General features: G+C 43.6%; 1 protein-coding gene across 1 annotated transcript; it reads left to right on the top strand.

Annotated features, from left to right (window-relative positions):
- Positions 1–1407: 1407 nt before the first annotated feature.
- Positions 1408–14017, top strand: LOC120996822 (nicotinamide/nicotinic acid mononucleotide adenylyltransferase 1-like). The gene is made up of 4 exons (XM_040426795.1): positions 1408–1525; positions 6033–6216; positions 6295–6428; positions 13578–14017. Exons 1-4 carry the CDS (start codon positions 1408–1410, stop codon positions 14015–14017), a joined length of 876 nt encoding a protein of 291 aa, XP_040282729.1.
- Positions 14018–21815: the final 7798 nt, after the last annotated feature.

Genomic DNA, 21815 nt, shown 5'->3' with positions numbered 1-21815 from the left:
TCCCTCAGGCGTCTATCAAGACGTACAGCAAGGGACATAGATGCTTCCAATGACTCAGGATTTTCATGAAAATCAAATGCGTCCTGCAGTCCTGACAGAATTGGCTACAGAGAGCAGGATCGTTCCACTCTGTATCGGTAGCCCATCTCCTAAATTCAGAGTAATAGGTCTCCGCGGAACGTTCTCCCTGCCGCAAACCCCGTAACTTGGTCTCGGCCTGAGAGATCCGATCCGGGTCATCGTAGATAAGACCCAAGGCTCTAAAGAATTCATCTACCGACCAGAGGGACGGTGATCCGGTCGGCAGAGAAAAAGCCCAAGATTGGGCGTCCTCTTTAAGCAATTAAATAATCATACCCACACGTTGACACTTATCCCCAGAAAAGTATGCACGCAGCCCAAAGTATAATTTACATGACTTCCTGAACCGGATGAAATTGTCACTACCCCCGGAAAAACTGTCCGGGAGAGCCACCTTCAGTTCAGGGCAGGCCTGGGACCCCCGGAACCAGCAGCCTGTGGACTCTGAATCTGCAAGACCGTCGCGCGGAGGTCTGCTACCTCCAAAGTTAGATTCTGCAGCTGTTCGACCAGTGCAGACATAGTATCCATAGCTGCACAGATCAGAACAAAAATGGCGGTATTGGCTCTGGATAATGTCACATATGTAATAGGGGAGAACATCAAAAGACAACAAGAAGCAAGGGGAAAGACACTAGGCGTCACCGCTAGGGAAGGAAAAGGGTCACCACCTATAAAATCCCTGCTCCTGGCCCTAACTCCTATCCGTATGGGCACCTCTCGATGGTAGAGATGCCCATACACAGGAACCTAGAAAATCCTGGTGACCCTCGGATGCCCTAAAGGTAATAACAGGGCTGAGACAACCCGTTCCTTCCCTGGTGAAGGAACCAGCATCACGCTGAAGCCTAGTAAAGAACCAGGGGGGAGGAATACAAAACACAACAAGCGGAACACTTAACTTCTGAGGATGATGGATGAACAGGACTTCAACACGAACCACACTCCAGCTCTTCCAAAACTAAATTAAACTATCCAGAGCAAAGAGTGATGGGTAAAGTCAGACTAAATAGGGATGGGTAAAGGTCACATGATCCACACCTGAACGGGAGGTGTGGACATACCAGCAACACACAGACAAATTGAAACCAAAAGAGGCTGTCAGATCACTAATGTGCCTCTTTGGAAGACTGGTTCGAGGAGCAGCAGCAACTGGTTTACTGTCTACAAGTAGTTGTACAGCGTTGTGTCTGATATTTCATAATCTCTTTCAGGTGAGCAGTTCTGCACATTTTGTCTACTTTTACTATATATTACAATATGGAGCACCATAATTATATATTTTTTATTTCCATTTATTTTCCATTTCAGACCCTTGCTGAAGTGATGGAGAAGTCAGATGAGCGTGTGAAGGTTGTACTCCTTGCCACAGGGTCTTTTAATCCTATCACTGTGATGCACCTGCGACTGTTTGAAATGGCACGTGACTACTTGCATGGGACTGGTAAGGTAATATGTGGTGCATCAGGTCTTTGTATATGGAACATTCATTATTTTTTTTAAAATATTTGTGGAATTGGGGGCGCTGAACCACTCACAATCTCAACAGTAGAGGGCCTTCCTTTTTTTTTAATCCCAGATCTAAGCTTTGTAGTCTTCAATCTACATGAAAGGTTGAGTCATTTTAAAAATGGATAATGTAGATCCAGGATAAGGGAATGGACTACATACTGTACACCAGGTAAAATATTAAGATCCTCACAGTGCTAGTGGATAACACATTTTAGGTTCAGTTTAACCCTCCATCAGGTTTAGAAAAGAAAAAAAATATGTACATAAGGAAACATGCAAGTAAAATATTCTTGGGTGACCGAAAAGAAGACACTACTTGCAAGTGAAAGCTCATAGTTCAACAAGTTAAATGCTGGTTAATAAATAATCTGTGAGCCGTAAATACCAGGGGAAAAAACTGCAGTTCATAGTGATAAATACAAGTAAATAATACATAGTTTACTGTTATGCCCATGCAACAAGTCTGAATACAAATGGAAAGGCAAATTCTACAAAGGAATTCAGGTACCTAACAGGAAGGTAACCAAATTGTATATAGGACTTGTAGGGTAAACCAGCTCACCTGCCACATGTATTGCAGTCCTTGGGTGCACAGGAAACCATGGTGAGACCTCTTGTCTTGAGACAAGGATAAAAGAGAAAAACAATCCAGCACTCCTGTAATTTTTGAGGATGATATAAACTTGATCCTGTAATACCAGAGGGGGAAAAAATGACAGGATCAAGTTTATGATATCCTCCTCAGTTGTTTTTCCCTGTTTCCTGCTTTATGTCATGTAATTTTCGATTACCTTACATCAAATTTAATGCACATGACACAGATTATCGCACCACTGGACAAGCATATGGCTTAGATCCAGCTTTTCGATCATTTTATTTGTGAATATATATACCTATGTAATTTCTTTCACATCACGTTTTGTTTGATGTATACAAATGTGCAGCACTCCACGTTTTTGTATCCTGCAGAGTCCAGTAAAAAAATGCATAGATTAACGTATATATTTATTTTACAATGGAACTGTATGGTGAACGGACGCCACTGTACGGCATGAGTCTGAGGCATCTGTTAATGTATAAAATTTTGCTATGCATTAAATGGATGGCAAAAATGTGATGTGAACCCAGCCTTAGTGTCAGAATAAGCACCAGTACACAGTGGAGCAGCGGGGCGGAGAGGGGAGGCCGCCATGTACTGACAGAGTACCTGCTACCCGCTACCCGGTCCTGGTGGTCAGGGGTGAGGACTGTGTTTCCCAAGGATCATTTATCTACTGGGAAATACAGGGCACTGTATAATACACTAGAATCTATATACTATAAAGATATTATCCCTACCCCCGAATAATATTACAATTAGGGGATCATTTATTATATAGAACAGGTGAAATCATTATATATACAGGTGAAACTCGAAAAATTTGAATATCGTGCAAAAGTCCATTTATTTCAGTAATGCAAATTAAAAGGAATTGCATTAATGCAGCTTAAAATTTGAATTTTGTGAAAAGGTTCAATATTCTAGGTTCAAAGTGTCACACTCTCGTAAGCTTTGGGGTTTCATAAACTGTAAGCCATAATCATCCAAATTATAACAAATAAAGGCTTGAAATATCTCGCTTTGCATGTAATGAGTCTATATCACATATGTTAGTTTCACCTTTTAAGTTGCATTACTGAAATAAATGAACTTTACATAATATAAAAATGTAAAAATGTTTGGAATTTCACCTGTATATTAGGCGTATTTCTGACACAGATTGTGGCGCAAAGGTCCTTAGCACCGCAATGTGCATCTTTTCCCGCTCATGCCAGGTCAAAAAAAGGTGGCGTGGGCAGGGAAAGGGATACAGTTATGGCCATACAGTTATTGGATACCACCGTCATACAGTGACCGGATAACACCTCTGTACAGTGACCGGATAACACCGCCATACAGTGACCGGATGAAAGGATATAAGAGGGCACAGTACAGGGAATGACTAGGTGCACTGTACAGGGTGTGGTAAGAGGGCACAATGCAGGGTATAGGGGGGCACAGTACAGGGTGAGGGTCACAGAACGGGGTGGGTGACACAGTACGGCGTGGGGGGGCACAGTCACATGACCCTGTGACGTTAGAATGTCCTTATGGTGAATGCAGTTCAGACGCCACCATAATGAGAGGCAGAGGAGTGAGACAGGGGCCCGGGGCCCTGTATGGACAGGAGGGGTGAACACAGCAAGTAGGTAGAAGGGGCTCTGAGGGGGATTCATACAAGAAGTAGTGGCAGGAGGTCTGTGCAGGGCAGCAACAGGAGATAGGACGGTGGAACAGGAGCTCTGGATACATGAGGGAGGAAAGGAGACAGAAGGGTATCCATGAGGATGAGATAGGACAGGATATGGAAGGGGGGGCAGGTGTCATGGAGGCAAACTGCTTAATGAAGCGGTAAAACAACTAAATAGCATGAAGCAGCATCTAGCAGCAAACTCTGGACCTCCCTCCTTGGGATGATTTAGGTACTGTCGCCAGACCGCTGGGTGGTGGCCGTTGCTACCTCCTCTTCCTCATCCGATGTCAAGAATGGCCGCACATCGATAAGGTCTGGGAATGGATGGGAAAATAATTCCTCTGACTCGAGTGGATGGTGGTGGTGGTGTATTTGGGGGCGCACACAGCAGAGAGTGAGGAGGGTGCAGATACAGAGGATGAGGAGGGTGCAGAAGTGGAAGGGTGAGTGAGCCACTTTAAAGTAATCGCACGCGCCTTCTCCAACTTCCCACTTGCCCGACCCCTACCACCCCTGTGGAACAGCCTGCCTCTTCCTCTGCCTGTCATTTTCAAAATGACCCTGTGCCTAAGTCCCTAGGTAAGAGCAGGATTTTTCGGAAGCAGGTATATCAAACCCCTTAATCAGTATTTTGTGGAAGCAGGTAAAGTATATCGCACCCCTTAATATTTGGTGGAAACAGGTATATCGAACCCCTTAATCTGTATTTTGTGGGCTTGTTTTTTTGTGGGAGAAGCTGTATTTTCTTGTACCATTTTGGGGTACATATCACTTTTTTGATCACTTTTTATATAATTTTTTGGGAAGTGAGGTGGGCAAAAATTACAATTCTGTTAGTGTTTTTAATTTTTATGGGATTCTCCATGCTGCATATGTTATAAGATAACTTAATACTGTGGGTCAATACGTTTATGGCGATACCACATTTATATGTTTTTTTTTCATGTTCTCAGCGTAAAATAATTTTTTATTAAAAATAAGTTATATTTTGCATCACCACATAGTAACATCTATAACATTTTTTTTTTTCTGCCAACGTAGCTGTCTGAGGGCTTGTTTTTTGTGGAACGGATTGCAGTTTTTATTGGTTCCATTTTGGGATACATATGACTATTTTTCTAACTTTTTTACTATTTTTTGGGAGGCAAGCAGCAAAAATTGCAACTCTATCAGTGTTTTTAATTTTTGGGGGGTTCTCCATGCGGTATATATTATAAAATAACTTTTTGTTGTGGATCAATATGATTATGGCAGTACCACATTTATATATAATTTTTTTCATGTTTTACAAATTTTTCAGCATAAATTTTTTTTTTATTAAAAAATTTATTTTGCACTTTATAAGATGCACTTTTTATCAAGAAAAAAATCTTGCTAATAAGTGCCTGCATATTATAAACAGCAATCAGGGAGCTCCAGCACTCCTGAGTGCTGTCTTAATGATCCGGCAGAGCCCAAATACAGCACTTTGCCCAATCAGTGAGAGAGCTGACATCCCAATCCTAGGGCAGCAAACACCATCTACCGTATACAAACAGAAGGCATTTGCATGACACTGGGCTATGACCCAGAAGCCCAGATCCAGGTGTTTCATTGACCTCACACCACCATTCTCAAAGGCTGGAATGCAGGTCTGTCCCCTCAGTTATGAGTTCCGATTTTGTCTCAAATGCAATGATAGCTGAAGATTGGTTTGCAGACAAAAAGGGCAAAGCAATGAAGAGGCCTTCACAAGGGAATGTCACGCCGGTCCTACTCACGGGATTATGGTGTGGGGTGGCATAATGTATGGTAGCTGGACCCCTCTAGGCTCCATTTTAGGTACACTAACAACTCATTACATTGATTTGGTTGTGGAACCAGTGGTATGCCAGGCCACATGTTGCTTGTGCTACTGTGAGTAATCTGCGTAGCCTAAGCGTGCTACTATGGTCTGCAGCATCAACAGACTTGTCTCCCATCGAGACAATTGCAAAGCGAGCTGCCAGCATATCTTGATGATTTGTGTGCCCAAGTGCTTTCAGTGTGGCAGAACATTCCCTAGACAACAATTAATAACTTCAGTGATAGGATGCGTGATAGTGCGTGTATTTCAGTAATTTTTGCAATTTCAGTGTTGCTCTATCTATCGATATATATTGTAAGCACTTTTGTGTCTTTCCGCAGGGAAATATAAGGTTGTAAAAGGTATCATCTCTCCAGTGAGTGATGGGTATAAGAAAAAAGGGCTTGTAGAAGGTTCTCACCGCCTAGCCATGGCCCAACTGGCTACTGAGACTTCGGACTGGATAGAAGTAGACCCCTGGGAGTGTACCAAGAAGGAGTGGACAGAGACAGTGCTAGTTTTAAGGTAAAGGAGAGAAGAAGAGAACACAGAGCTGTCACTGATCTGCAGGATGAGAAATATATTTCTGTTTGTGCTCACCAGACATTACCAGCAGCAGCTGAAATGTACAGATAATGGGGAAATCCAGAAGAAAGCTGGGTGCAGGAAGGGTCAAAAGAGGAAGAGAAATGATGTCTGCCAAGACATCCCAGACTATAACTGTCCAGAGAGTGAAGGTATAAAGTCATATTAATGGAAGATTATATGTTATCTCATACCATACTCCGCACTACACCTCCAAACATGACTAATAAACATGACTATAATACAATTCTACAATACTGAATACATACATACATCAATACTACAACCCCCAACTTGAGCCAACAACTGGACTTGACTAATACAGTTGTTACAGATGCTCTGCTAAACCTACAAGGAGGGTTGGCCAACTGCCCTCCTCCACCTGGGTCTAGTTGCTGCGCCTTCTCTTTCTCCTTACACAGGCTGCAGCTTTCTTGACATCAGAAAAAAGTTCCAGCACTATTGAAGATTCTGTTGCTTTGTCTTTATTTTCGATAACAAATTACATCATGTGGACACCATCTCATACCCCCGCACATTGACGCATTTCGAACTATACCGTTCTTAGTCGTAACTGTGTGCACTGTCTGACCCTCGGGTTTAAATAGATGCATTCCCCCTGAAAAGGAGGGGGAGGGGAACCACACTCCAGGGCGAGGCAAAGCACTTGCTCTGTCCTGTGCTACACCCATTATCTACAATTGACATCATATTAAAAAAACAACACCTGTAAATCCCACAAAAATGCTAAATATGGGGTACAAAATACAAAAACACCTATCTAGGACATGGTTACATCATAGGATCACTTTATATATTCCAGATCGGAAGCTTGAGCAGTTTTGCCTAGAAAAAATCGCATAATGTAAACACAATGTAATAAAAAGCATACAAATGAGAAGATAAAATAGAAAGAAAAACCTAAATGAATAGGAAACCTTCTAATAACACTTAATAAAACAGCAATGGCTGTTTATTCGCTTGGGCATATGATATTATAGCAATATTAGTAAAAAATACATCAATACATTGCATTTGATATACCCGTCGCTGAGGGATTGGAAATATAATTGATATGTTCCCACAACATTGTTTTGAATTTTCTGCTAGAACTCCCCACATACATAAGATCACAGATTGTACACTTAATGACATAAATAATACCCATTGTGTTACAATTAATGTAACTTTTTATCGGGAACATTTCAGTGTGTGTCGAATTGTGAAAATTTTTCGTAGGTAGGGCATATCTGCACGTTTTACAAGGATGTCCTCCACATTTAGTGAAGCCTAAATATTTTAACCAAGTACCTGATGGTTTATTTGTGGTACGCGTAAACATAGATGGAGAAAGAACACTGGCCAATGTGTTGGGTCGTCTCGACACTATTCTGCATGCATTTTGCAAGGTATCATATAGTATGTCATCTTCATACAAAATTGGGAGGCATTTTGTAATCAAATGTTATATTTGTGTGAACTGACAACTATATGTCAGGACAAGTGTAGGTTGTTCAGAGGTACCGTAATTTTTTTTTTCATGGTATTATTTCTTGAAGGTTTGAACAATAATTCTGTTCTAGATTTATTCCTAGCTATGTTCAAATCTCTAGATAACATCCAGTCTGGATAACCTCTTTTGGTCAGGCGTGTCCAGATTGACTGGGATTCTCTAGAAAAAGCAACACTTGTACTGCAAGTTCTGCGTGCACATATAATATATATATCTTTGTGTGCTATTACTTTTGTTAAGTTTTATTTGTCTATAATTGTGATTTAGATCACAATGAGACCACATTTAATCTGAAATTAATGCAGAAATCCAGAGTGTATACAACATTTCTGCAAATGTATACCCTACATATTGAACACTACAACCCAGTGGCATATCTGGAAAAAGGCAGAGCCCCATAGCTTTTGGATGCATCCGGATGAATATTGACTTACTCCATGCATAATTAAGTGAAGGACATCTTCCTGCCAAGTCATGTTAAAAAAAATACAGCGCTTCCGGTTCCGGCGCCGCCATGTGAAGTCGCTTGGAAAGTGAGCTCCCCATGAACCTGCCACAAACCGAGACAAATTGCCCATACACCCTCAATATCGGTGTGATAAGAGAGAACACACGGTCCGCTCACGCTGTATGGATCGATATCTTATTAATATGGGCAAGAAACTAAAATCCAGAGTGCTGTCATCACCGCTACAAGGAGACGCAGTTCCCGCCAGTATGGCGCCGAGCTCAGAGAAGGCGGACAATGACGAGGCTCAGGCTCTGCTGCAACAGCCCGGTGAGGGAAATGAGGTACGGAGTCTCATGCCGGACTCTTTAATCAGGCACATTGATTATAAAGTGTTTGCAATCGAAGTGGCTGCTCACTCCTGACCTAAGAGAGACTCTGGCCTCATCCGTCACTCGTGTGATGCAACAATTGCAGGAAGCTGTCCAGGAGCATGACACCAGGCTAAATGCCGCAGAATCCAGGATACAAGTGATTGAGGATACCACAGAATCTGTCCTTCACAAATTACAGAAAGTCCTTACAGAAAATAAGAGACTTTGTGAAAAGTTGGAGGACTTGGAAAATAGATCCAGGCGCAATAATTTGAGAGTGGTGGGGCTGAGGGAGGCAATCCCGGCAAGTGATCTGGTCGCTATCTGCGAAACTGAGCTACCTAAAGCCCTGGGAATCCAGCGACTTTGTAAAGTAGAGAGAGCACACCGAGTGGGCCCAAATAACCGGGGCGATGACCGCCAATCTTCCAGACCAAGACAGGTCATAATGCGCTACCTGGACTACTCCGAGAAGGAGGCCATTCTTAGAGCTTTTAAAGCGTGCAAAAGCCCTATAATGCTGAGAGGTGCGAAAATTCTGTTATTTGGAGATTACTCTGCTGAGGTGGCAAGGAGACGTAAGGCATTTTCTCCGATCTGCACGCAACTGCACAATAAGAATGTAAGATTTGCTTTGATCTACCCTGCCTCGCTCCGGATCTTTCGCTCAGATGGTTCGTCTACATTATACCATTCACCAAGTGAAGCGCTGGCAGCCATGGAAGGATACTCACCAACTATCCGAGGGGCACAGACTTCACCACGGCATCGAGAGTGGGGACCTCAGGGCTTCACCGAGGACCCGTCGGGATCGGACTTCCAGGAGCGACCCCTGGTGGATCGAATCAATCCAAGCCAGCACCGCGGAGCAAGATGATTCTGATTTTCCTCTTCTGAAGGCTTCACCATGTGGACTTGGGAGAATCTGGGACGGTCTGTGACGCAGGAGCTGGTATGTTTTTGGGACGGTTCCTCTAGGCCGGGGAGGCCGGGGGCGACTTCGCTCCCCTGGAGATGCTTGACCCGGGGGCCCCGGTCTTCCGGATTTGGGGGTTAGACCCATTGGCATGCAGGTTCACTTGGGGCGGCTTCCTGGGCCGGGGAGACGTTGGGCGGTTTGCTCCTTCAGGGTCCTAAGGCGTAGCCATTGTCCCTGGGGCCATGGTTTCTCGGGTCCAGGAGGCGGATCAGTTTGGTGAAGCAATATATGTTTCGTTTTCTAAAGTATTACATGTTTTGCTAGGTGGCATTTAGGATGATGTTTTAAAGGGCAGGGGAGTTGGGGAGTAGAGCGATCAAAACACCATTGTCGCTCACTTTCACATGGGGAAAAAAGTGAAGGTTCTAAGTAAACAAATGTGGCCTTTAGGGTTACTTTTAGGGCTTATCGCCCTAAGGTTCTATGCTTATTTTTGTTTTTTTTATTGTTGTTTAGAGGGGTTATGGGAAGGGTATTGTTCATACTTACTGATAGGATGTCTGCCTACAATTGCTCTCTAATCAGTTCTGACGCCCAGTGGAACCCTCCATGAGAGTAGTTTCCTGGAACGTAAAAGGATTGCGCTCACCTCAAAAGCGCAACAAGATACTTAGGCATTTGAAAAATCTCTGTGCTGATATAGCCCTCCTACAGGAGACTCATTTGATAGAGGAGGATTATTCTAGGATGAAAAAGATGTAGGTAGGTAGGGTGCTGGGTTCTCCAGAGGTTAACCGCAAAGCAGGAGTGATGATTTTGTTCCACAAAAATTTGTCATGCACCATCATAGATCAGTCAAATGATGGCGAGGGTAGACGGTGCACAGCGAAAATCGCTCTGGGAACAGATGAGCTTCAGATATATAATGTATATGGTCCAAATGGGGACAGTAGACCTTTTTTGAATGACCTGGCTGGGACTATTGAAAGGGATACGTCAGTCAATAAATTGGTTGGGGGAGACCTCAATGCCGTGGCCTCTTTAAGGGAAGATAGGAAACCAGTGCGGAATTCTAGGGAGCGCCCTCCTGCTATTGAGGGGGCCCTGGCAAATTTCATGGAGGACACGGCATTGATTGACTCCTGGCGAATGTTAAACCCTGATAGTAGGGAATACTCATTTTATTCAAATCCCCATGACTCATGGTCGAGAATTGACTATCTTCTGGTTTCTGGTAGCCTGACTAACAGGATCTCAGATACCAGAATTCACGATCTGATTATATCTGACCATGCCCCCATCTCTATAAATATAGCAGAGTTGCAGCCTAAGGGCTCTGACATTTTATGGCGCTTCCCGTCATTCCTGTATCAGGATGAGAATTTCTCTGATCTCCTCAGGGGCTGGTATTGGGAATACAAGGGAGATAATAATGCATGTCAGGATTCTCCGTCTCTCTATTGGGATGCAGCGAAAGCGGTGTTGAGAGGACGCATAATGGCTTATACGTGGGGGTTAAAGAAAAAAGTAGCATCAGCATTGCGGAACTACAGTGAGATCTTACGCTCAGCCTATACTGAATACATGAATGCGCCTACTGAGCAATCTAGACTACGATGGAAGGAGGCCAGAATTAATTATGAGTTATGGTACGAGAGGAAGGCAAAGATGGATATGTCAAGTAGCACTGCTAGATTTTTCAGGGAAGGAAACAAGGCAGGTAGACTATTAGCATCATTAGTAAGGAACTCCAGAAAACAGAATCACATAACATCCATTGCTGATTCCAAGGGTGGGATACATACGAACCCTGAGAAAATAGTTTCTATCCTGAGAGATTTCTATGCACAGCTCTATGAGGACCCTGGCCCAGCCGACCCCATGTCTGAGTTCTTTTTGAAATGCACCGGTCTACCCTCGCCATCACAGGCTCAGCTGGATACTTTGAACTCGCCGTTCACTGAGCCAGAGGTGTTAGGGATTATAAAAAATTCGAAACTACATAAAGCTCCAGGCCCAGACGGGTATTCAATAGAATTCTATAAGATGCTAGGTGGGGAGATAGCAGAACCCCTCACGAAAGTCTTTAATAGTGTCCTTTCGGGATCTTCCTTATCATCCTCTGATAATGTAGCCTATGTTAAACTAATTCCCAAGCCGGGGAGAGACGGCACACTTCCTTCTTCGTACCGTCCCATCTCACTTATCAATGTCGACCTAAAGATAGCAGCTAAAAAAATGTCTGATAGGCTGTCACTGATAATGCCGGAATTAGTATCTCCATCTCAGTCGGGCTTCATCAGGAACAGAGCTGCAGTTACTAATATACGCAAAGTCCTTACGGTGTTGGACGCAGTAAGGTGGGAATCGGATAGAACTATAATGCCTTCATTAGTGGCATTTGATGCGGAAAAGGCATTCGATAACGTGAGATGGGATTGGTTGAATAGGGTATTAGACAGGATGCGGATTATAGGCCCCTTTAGGGTTTTCATATCAGCATTATATCGAGACCCCAAGGCTAGAATCTCGCTGCCAGGATTCTTGTCAGCATTATATATCGAGACCCCAAGGCTAGAATCTCGCTGCCAGGATTCTTGTCAGCGGGTAGATAATTGAGGGTTATAGAGGGTAGATAATTGAGGGTTATAGCCTTAAGATAAAGGACTGCTTGAATTTGTGATATGGGAGGGCATTGTAGGAATAGACATCCTGGAGAGTGGGGAGGGGGGGATAGGGAGGGAGGGGGGAGTTGTGTCATTTGATATTGTTTTATTCATTTGTCTTCTGATATACTCATAAAAACAAAAAGTGATGTATCATATGCATATGTATGCGACATGCTGAGATAATGACATGTAAAGATGATGGACTTGGAATAAAAATATGTTTCAAAAAAAAAAAAATACAGCTAGGTCTCCAAATGTGCACTCACCCTTACATGTTTAGGAACAATCTAACAAACAGCTAAGCACTAATATGTTAATGTTTTTATCACTCATTAATATAATTGAAACCTCAGACCAGACCAATAAACTAGACTAGAATCCTTCCTGAATCATCAGACCCTAGACCAGACTTCTAATTAGTCCCCCATACCAGACTACCAGACCTAAATTATCAGAAATCGGAACTGAACTTCTAAATTATCAGACCACAGATAAAACACCTTAATTATTAAACCCTAGACCTCTCAAAGCCAATAATATAATCATACAGTGGTCATATACCAGGATACATGGGTACTCAACAGAGTATAAGTATGCTGTGAATACAATGCAATAAATGCAGTGAAAAGAATTTAGTAAAATTAAATCCAGTGACTCACAAGTGATGTCTTCTCAATTGTATAATTTCATTTTCTCTCCAGAAACTCAGAGTTGCTGCACGCAAAAAAAACTTGTTATATTATAATATAGGGGGGCACTGCAGAGGGGACATTACAATACAGGGGACATAATGCAAGGTTCACCTGCAGTGAAGTCCAGATCCCTCTATAGGGGATAAAGGGTGAAAAACAGGGGTTGCCAGGATAACACCCTTAGGATTAACCCAAACTCAAACCTATTGCTTGACATAGTGGTTCTACACCCACTGCTTGTAACACAGGCAAGTTTAGGCCTGCAGCTTACAAGACTTTGAGGCAGGATGTCAAAGGCAGGGGTCACATATTAAATGGTGGAACTCATAGTTGATAGCTCAGTGCTTTACCATTGTATTCAACTGTATCTGTGTCCATAGTGAAAGTAATGTTGGCCTGAGCACCTCAGATACTCTGCACAATGTTAGCAGCAGCTATGACTGCTTCGGTGGTAGCTATGCTGCAGTAATTATGACCATAATACAATTGAGCTATACTGTACACCCACTACAACTCATAGAAACGTAGAATGTGTCGGCAGATAAGAACCATTTGGCCCATCTAGTCTGCCCAATATACTGAATACTATGAATAGCCCTTGGCCCTAAATGACCTCTATAATTGCCAAATCTAACATGAACACTCAGCACCAACAGATCAGTTACGTAGTCTTCTTTTACTTTCAGTCCCTACTCAGGTTAAATTTCTCTGTGGAGCTGACCTCCTTGAATCTTTTGGGGACTGGAACCTTTGGAAACCTGAACATGTTGAAGAAATTGTGTCATCTTTTGGTCTGGTCTGTGAATCCAGGAAGGGGAGTGACGCTCACAAGTTCGTCTATAAATCTGATGTTCTCTGGAAGCACAGGAACAATATCTATCTGGTGGAAGAGTGGATTACCCATGACATCTCTGCTACGAAAATCCGAAGAGCCCTAAGGAGGGGTATGAGTGTGCAATATCTGGTGCCAGATCCTGTCCTAGATTACATCAAGAAACATGACTTGTACAATGAGGAGAGTGAAAAGAAGAACTCAGTCTTCATCCTAGAACCTTTATTGAAGTACTCCAAGAACCCTTCAAGTAATGATAGACCCATTGCAACTTCTTCACTGCTTGAATTTTAAAAAGGTGCAGAATAGGTGCTGCATCGGTAGAGATATTTTTACTATATAGCTAATGTTCATGATTCAAGGTCTACGCTGAATAGATGATTTACCCCATAATCTGTTTTCTTATTGCTTCTTTAAACTATATGGAAATTATATGAGGGGGCATATTTGCTCCCATGGCCATACAATGCATTTGGGATGTCTTCGGACCCTTTAACTTTTTGACATTTTGTTAGGCTGCGGTCTTGTACTAAAATCTAAAAAATACAAGCTTTATATCATCAATCTGCACTTAATACCCCATAATGAGAAAGTGAAAACAGAATTTTAGAAATGTTTCAAATATATTAAAAATGAATTATTTAGACCCTTTGCTATGACACTTAAAATTTAGCTCTGGGGGCCTCTTCATCATCATTGAGATGTTCCTACACCTTGACTGGAGTTCACCTGTGGTAAATTCAGTTGATTGGACATGATTTGGAAAGATATACAAAAAAAAAGGCCAGCTCACAAGAAGTCACCTAAATCTTATTTATTTCTCAATTATAGAATTGTGCCTAGGCACAATTCTATAATTGAGAAATAAAAAAGATTTAGGTGACTTCTTGTGAGCTGGCCTTTTTTTTGCATATTTTTTGTCCAGCTATTGGATGGTAGCGGTCTGTGCTCTATTTTGGTGAGCTTCCCACAACAGTTTTGTGTATACTCCTTTTTTTTATGATTTGGAAAGACACATCCCTGTCTATATAAGGTCTCACAGCTGGTAATGCATGTCAGAGCAAAATCCAAGTCATGAGGAGGAAACAACTGCCTGTAGAGCTCAGAGACAGGATTGTGTGGAGGCACATCTATGGAGAAAGGTACAAACATTTCTGCTGCACTGTTCAGCACCTAGAGGCTCGGTCTACTCACCCAAAATGCCGCCCAGCGCGTCCCTCCAGCCCGCCCATCTCCTCTGGAATGCGATCCTCCATCTGAGCCAGCGGACTAATTCTCGCGCCTGCACCGTGCGCGTCTGTATTCGGTGCAGGCGCATTGAATGTCTGACCGCTGCCTGCACAGACATCTCCACTGCGCCTGCGCCGATGACCGAGATGTCTGTGCACTGCTAGTATATCGCATTCAACTGTTCGTGTGTGTCTGGCCTTAAAGACATACTTGGAAAACATTACATACAGTGCTATAAAACATACAGGGTAATACAGTGCCTCATACCTCTTACATCCAGTGATGTCTTCTCTTTCCTCATCTTCTCCTTTCAGACCAGACCGCCATGATGATTTCTTTCAGCCATCTTTTTTCTCTGCAGAGTTTGACAAACATACATTAGTGTCCTACTTTACCATCATCCTCCCACCTTCTGAACACCCATCATGTGCCTGCTGTGCTCCCCAATACTAGTGCCACACTGATAGTGCCCCCTTCAATAATTATTGGCACACAGTGCCCTATAAAATAACTGCATCCAGCAAATAGTGTCCCTGACAATGACAGTGTAAACATAATGTCACCCAAAAATAATTGTGCTAAGCTGATACTGTGCCAGGGTGCCCCACACAGTAATAGTGCTCCCCAAAGTCCCACCAATAGAAATAATCTGCCAGAGGGCACTTAGTGTTAAGAGTACCCCCAATAGTAGTAATGCCCCCATTGTGCCCATAATAGTAATCATGTTCCCCATAGTCCCCCAGTAGTAATAATTCTCCTTATGTGTGCAGTAGAAAAATGCTTCCTAATGTTTTCCAGTACAATAAAATACCCCCTCATAATGTGTTGCAGCACAAAAAATACTCCCTGATAATGCATGCCAGTGCAAAAAAATTACCCCTTATAATGCATGCCAGTGCAAAATCTACCCGATTATATTGTATGCCAGTGCAAAAAATGCCCCCCTAAAATGTGTGCCAGTACAAACAATGCCCCTTCTGTGTGTCAGTACAAAATACCCCTTTTTAGTGTCTCAAGTAGAGCCAATGTCCCCATAGTGCACAGATCAGTGACTGTGCAGCACGCCAGACCTGCAGGGTATTGCGAAGTGAGGTCTCGGTAATGGATAATCGAGGGTTACTCACTGTTCATAGGAGAACCCTGGGCAGGCATGCGGCAGTGAAGGAGAGGCTGACACAAAGTTCCTCTGGGGCACACTCAGTATGTAGAGACCAGGCCTGATGGTGGATGAGGTGCCCTGGATGTTGCAGGTGCTTTGAGTGCCTGAGGCAAGGTCCCTTTAAGAATCGTGACGCCAGTGCCTGTAACGGTGGCACACCGATTTTCAATAGCAATAAGTGAGGTACACAGGTGGTATAGTGAACCAAACGTTGCTTTACTTATAACAGTCCAACTTTGTACAACAAGATGGTAATGCAGTTCCTTATATCATATGCTTCACAAGCAGGCTTATTTCAGTGTTGGCAGGTATTAGCTTGTAAGATACTTGGATAGTGATGTCGCGAACATAAAATTTTCAGTTCGCGAACAGCGAACGCGAACTTCCGCAAATGTTCGCGAACTGGCGAACCGGGCGAACCGCCATAGACTTCAATAGACAGGCGAATTTTAAAACCCACAGGGACTCTTTCTGGCCACAATAGTGATGAGAAAGTTGTTTCAAGGGGTCTAACACCTGGACTGTGGCATGCCGGAGGGGGATCTATGGCAAAACTCCCATGGAAAATTACGTAGTGGACGCAGAGTCGGGTTTTAATCCATAAAGGGCATAAATCAACTAACATTCCTAAATTGTTTGGAATAACGTGCTTTAAAACATCCAGTGTGTGTATACGATCAGGTATGATGTTGGCACTGGCAGTGGGCACACTACAGTCAGTGGAAGAGGGCCTGACACACTGACTGGCAGCAGGCAAGCAACTGAATTTAGACTACTGTCTAAAAATTAAATGCCTTATTTATCGGCAAGCTACTGTGCCACCCGGTATCAGTGGTTGGCACTGGCAGTGGGCACACTACAGTCAGTGGAAGCGGGCCTGACACACACTGGCAGCAGGCAAGCAACTGAAATTACACTAAAGTGTAAAAATTAAATGCCTTATTTATCGGCAAGCTACTGTGCCACCCGGTATGAGTGGTTGGCACTGGCAGTGGGCACACTACAGTCAGTGGAAGAGGGCCTGACACACACTGGCAGCAGGCAAGCAACTGAATTTAGACTACTGTCTAAAAATTAAATGCCTTATTTATCGGCAAGCTACTGTGCCACCCGGTATCAGTGGTTGGCACTGGCAGTGGGCACACTACAGTCAGTGGAAGCGGGCCTGACACACACTGGCAGCAGGCAAGCAACTGAAATTACACTAAAGTGTAAAAATTAAATGCCTTATTTATCGGCAAGCTACTGTGCCACCCGGTATGAGTGGTTGGCACTGGCAGTGGGCACACTACAGTCAGTGGAAGCGGGCCTGACACACACTGGCAGCAGGCAAGCAACTGAATTTAGACTACTGTCTAAAAATTAAATGCCTTATTTATCGGCAAGCTACTGTGCCACCCGGTATCAGTGGTTGGCACTGGCAGTGGGCACACTACAGTCAGTGGAAGCGGGCCTGACACACACTGGCAGCAGGCAAGCAACTGAAATTACACTAAAGTGTAAAAATTAAATGCCTTATTTATCGGCAAGCTACTGTGCCACCCGGTATGAGTGGTTGGCACTGGCAGTGGGCACACTACAGTCAGTGGAAGAGGGCCTGACACACACTGGCAGCAGGCAAGCAACTGAATTTAGACTACTGTCTAAAAATTAAATGCCTTATTTATCGGCAAGCTACTGTGCCACCCGGTATCAGTGGTTGGCACTGGCAGTGGGCACACTACAGTCAGTGGAAGCGGGCCTGACACACACTGGCAGCAGGCAAGCAACTGAATTTAGACTACTGTCTAAAAATTAAATGCCTTATTTATCGGCAAGCTACTGTGCCACCCGGTATCAGTGGTTGGCACTGGCAGTGGGCACACTACAGTCAGTTGAAGTCGGCCTGACACACACTAGCAGCAGGCAAGCAGCTGAAATTACACTAAAGTGTAAAAATTAAATGCCTTTTTTATGCAAAGTCCTGTGCCAGCCGGTATGAGTGGTGGGCACTGGCAGTGGGCACACTACAGTCAGTGGAAGTCAGCCTGACACACACTGGCAGGCAACTAACCTTAGATTAAAGTGTAAAAATTAAGTGCCTATTTTTTAAGCAAAGTCCTGTGCCACTCGGTATGACAGGGGTGGGCACTGGCAGTGGGCACACTACAGTCAGTTGAAGTCGGCCTGACACACACTAGCAGCAGGCAAGCAGCTGAAATTACATTAAAGTGTAAAAATTAAATGCCTTTTTTAAGCAAAGTCCTGTGCCAGCCGGTATGAGTGGTGGGCACTGGCAGTGGGCACACTACAGTCAGTGGAAGTCAGCCTGACACACACTGGCAGGCAACTAACCTTAGATTAAAGTGTAAAAATTAAGTGCCTATTTTTTAAGCAAAGTCCTGTGCCACTCGGTATGACAGGGGGGGGCACTGGCAGTGGGCACACTACAGTCAGTTGAAGTCGGCCTGACACACACTAGCAGCAGGCAAGCAGCTGAAATTACATTAAAGTGTAAAAATTAAATGCCTTTTTTAAGCAAAGTCCTGTGCCAGCCGGTATGAGTGGTGGGCACTGGCAGTGGGCACACTACAGTCAGTGGAAGTCAGCCTGACACACACTGGCAGGCAACTAACCTTAGATTAAAGTGTAAAAATTAAGTGCCTATTTTTTAAGCAAAGTCCTGTGCCACTCGGGATGACAGGGGTGGGCACTGGCAGTGGGCACACTACAGTCAGTTGAAGTCGGCCTGACACACACTGGCAGGCAACTAACCTTAGATTAAAGTGTAAAAATGAAGTGCCTTTTTTTTAAGCAAAGTCCTGTGCCACACGGGATGACAGGGGTGGGCACTGGCAGTGGGCACACTACAGTCAGTTGAAGTCGGCCTGACACACACTAGCAGCAGGCAAGCAGCTGAAATTACACTAAAGTGTAAAAATTTAATGCCTTTTTTATGCAAAGTCCTGTGCCAGCCGGTATGAGTGGTGGGCACTGGCAGTGGGCACACTACAGTCAGTGGAAGTCAGCCTGACACACACTGGCAGGCAACTAACCTTAGATTAAAGTGTAAAAATTAAGTGCCTTTTTTTAAGCAAAGTCCTGTGCCACACGGAATGACAGGGGTGAGCACTGGCAGTGGGCACACTACAGTCTGTGGGCCTGCAGCTCCTCACACACAGGCAGGCCAGGCAACTGCAATATGTATATAAAGGAAAAAAAAAAAGCAGACTAATGTTGCAGCCCTAAAAAGGGCTTTTTGGGGTGCTGTCAGGACGCTGTCCTTACAGCAGAGATCAGATGAGTCTTTCAGGACTGGAGTGGACACTGAATTCACTAGCCTAGCTATCGATTTCCCAATTAAATCAGCAGCAGTTACAGTCTCCCTCCTCTCACTAAGACTGCAGCTTCAGAATGAATCTAAAATGGATGCTGTGCAGGAGGTGGGAGGGTCTGGGAGGGAGGGTATGCTGCTGATTGGCTGGAATGTGTCTGCTGACTGTGAGGTACAGGGTCAAAGTTTGCTCAATGATGATGTATAGGGGGCGGACCGAACATCGCATGTGTTCGCCCGGCAGAGGCGAACGCGAACAAGCTATGTTCGCCGGGAACTGTTCGCCGTCGGATAGTTCGGGCCATCTCTATACTTGGAGGGTAATAGCAATACACACGCTCAGACTAGGCTGTATCTTCTCACTTCTGTCTGGCTTTCTATCCCAAGGCCCGTATGCCTAAATGCTGGATTTTATCCTTGGCAATTAATCTTCCTCCCGTATTAATCCTTACTCTCACTTCATAGTTCCTCTGCCCAACAGCTTACTTATCTTGGCTGGTTGCACTGTCTCTGCTTGGCTTGAGGGTAACTGCAGGTTTCTCCCAGGAGGAAAGTTCTTCTTCTGGGGTTACTCTTCTGAGCTAAACTTAGACTCAGGAACTTCAGGCTGACTAGGTTACACTTCTAGCCACCTGGACTACACTGACCCTTCCCTGTCTGGGCCTACCTATATATACTCAGGGCTCTTTAGCTCCCTCTAACATCTAGGAGGCTGAACTACACCCTAACAGGCCTGACACCCAGATAACACAGGGAAATGAACATTAAACATCACATTAATGCAATAGACATGTTAACCCTTGTGTAGTGCCCACCCTTACTAGTGGGACACTAGTAAGGGCGGGACACTACAACTGCAGCTTAGCTGCTTTGTGTATAGGAGGTCCTGTCTCCATATAAACTATTTCTGCTGTTCTGTATCTCCCTCATGCTTTACACTGCAGCACTGCCTGTTCAATTTTGCTGCTGTGTGTAAGTGGAAGGTCAGTAGGTGGACAGATGATTAGGTTGCAGTAAGGAAAGAAGATTATAAACTACAGGTACCCAAGCCATTAGAGAGAAGGGGACTATCAGGAAGCTGCTGCATGGAGATGAAGGGGAGGGACATTAATAACGGGGAACGGCCTGGGAGGTGTTTTCATCGGCAATTGATTAGTAAACTCTTGACTCCTCCTCCTGAACAGTGTAGGACTCACTGCTAGAGGAGAGGTTTTGGTCCACCTTCTCATGCATTTAGTGGGGGACTAACATCAGTAGCATGGACGTAACCATAGCCATAGCATTTTCTATAAGGCCTGGAGTTTTGGGGGAAGAGGGGGCAATCAGGTACAAGAACATTTTACCTTTTTGTGAAGAATATCAATATAGTGGCTTTCTGCTATGAAGTGAGTTTTGTGATATATGGTGCTATTATGCATACAGTAGCATGCAAAAGTTTGGGCACCCCTGGTCAAAATTTCTTTTACTGTGAACAGTTAAGCAAGTTGAAGATTAAATGATCTCCAAAAGGGTGGCTTCTACAAATGAATAATGATCTTAAACACACCTCAAAATCCAGAATAGTAGTTACCTCAAAGGTGCAAGCTGAAGGTTTTATTATAGTCCTCACAGTCCTATGATCTCAACACCGTTGAAAATCTGTAGATAGACCTCAAAAGAGCAGTATGTGTAAGACAGCCCAGGAATCTCACAGAACTGGGAGACTTTTGCAAGAAAGAAAGGATTAAAATCCCTCAAACAAAAATTGAAAGACTCTTGGTTTGCTACAAAAAGCATTTACAACCTGTGATACTTGTCAAAGGGGGTGCTACTAGGTATTAACCATGCAGTGTGCCCAAATTTTTGCTTTGGGCCCTTTTCCTTTTTTTTGTTATTTTGAAAATGTAAAACATGAAAATAAGTTTTTTTTTTTCTTAAAATACAAAGGGAATGTGTCATCTTTAACTCTATGACTTTTGGAGATAATTTCATCTTTAACTTGCTTAAATATTCACAGTAACAGTCATTTTGACCAGGGGTGTCCAAACTTTAGCATGCATCTGTAACTTTAAATATTGCCTCTTAAATTGCTGTTTTAATTTTCTTACACTTGGTGGTGGGAGCCCATCTTATTTTACTATGGGGTATAATAATCTCATAGAAAAACAGGTGAAGCTGTCCAGACACCTTTCATTGGTCCCTACTTCTAAATTCATAAAAATATATAACTATATCACATTACATACCATTTGTATTTCTGGGGCTATATGGAAGGAGCTATTTAATATGCAGGGGATAAAGGAGTTACAAGAGCTAATTGCAATGCATCCTGGGAGATGCTGGTGCTTAATGAGCTGCTGCCCACTTACAGAAAGGCAAGTCCTTCAAGTATGGGACTAACAACAATTTTA

Source organism: Bufo bufo, chromosome 1, assembly GCF_905171765.1.
Source record: "Bufo bufo chromosome 1, aBufBuf1.1, whole genome shotgun sequence".
NCBI lineage: Eukaryota > Metazoa > Chordata > Amphibia > Anura > Bufonidae > Bufo > Bufo bufo.
The sequence above is the reverse complement of the archived record's forward strand: the minus strand, read 5'-3'. Positions and strand labels throughout refer to the sequence as shown.

Excerpts from the sequence above, each read along its gene's own strand:
- LOC120996822 (XM_040426795.1), top strand. The coding sequence starts at position 1,408 with ATGGAGAAGTCAGATGAGCGTGTGAAGGTTGTACTCCTTGCCACAGGG. Across the intron at positions 6,217-6,294 it reads GAGACAGTGCTAGTTTTAAG|ACATTACCAGCAGCAGCTGA; the intron begins GTAAAGGAGAGA and ends TGTGCTCACCAG. Across the intron at positions 6,429-13,577 it reads TAACTGTCCAGAGAGTGAAG|TCCCTACTCAGGTTAAATTT; the intron begins GTATAAAGTCAT and ends TTTTACTTTCAG.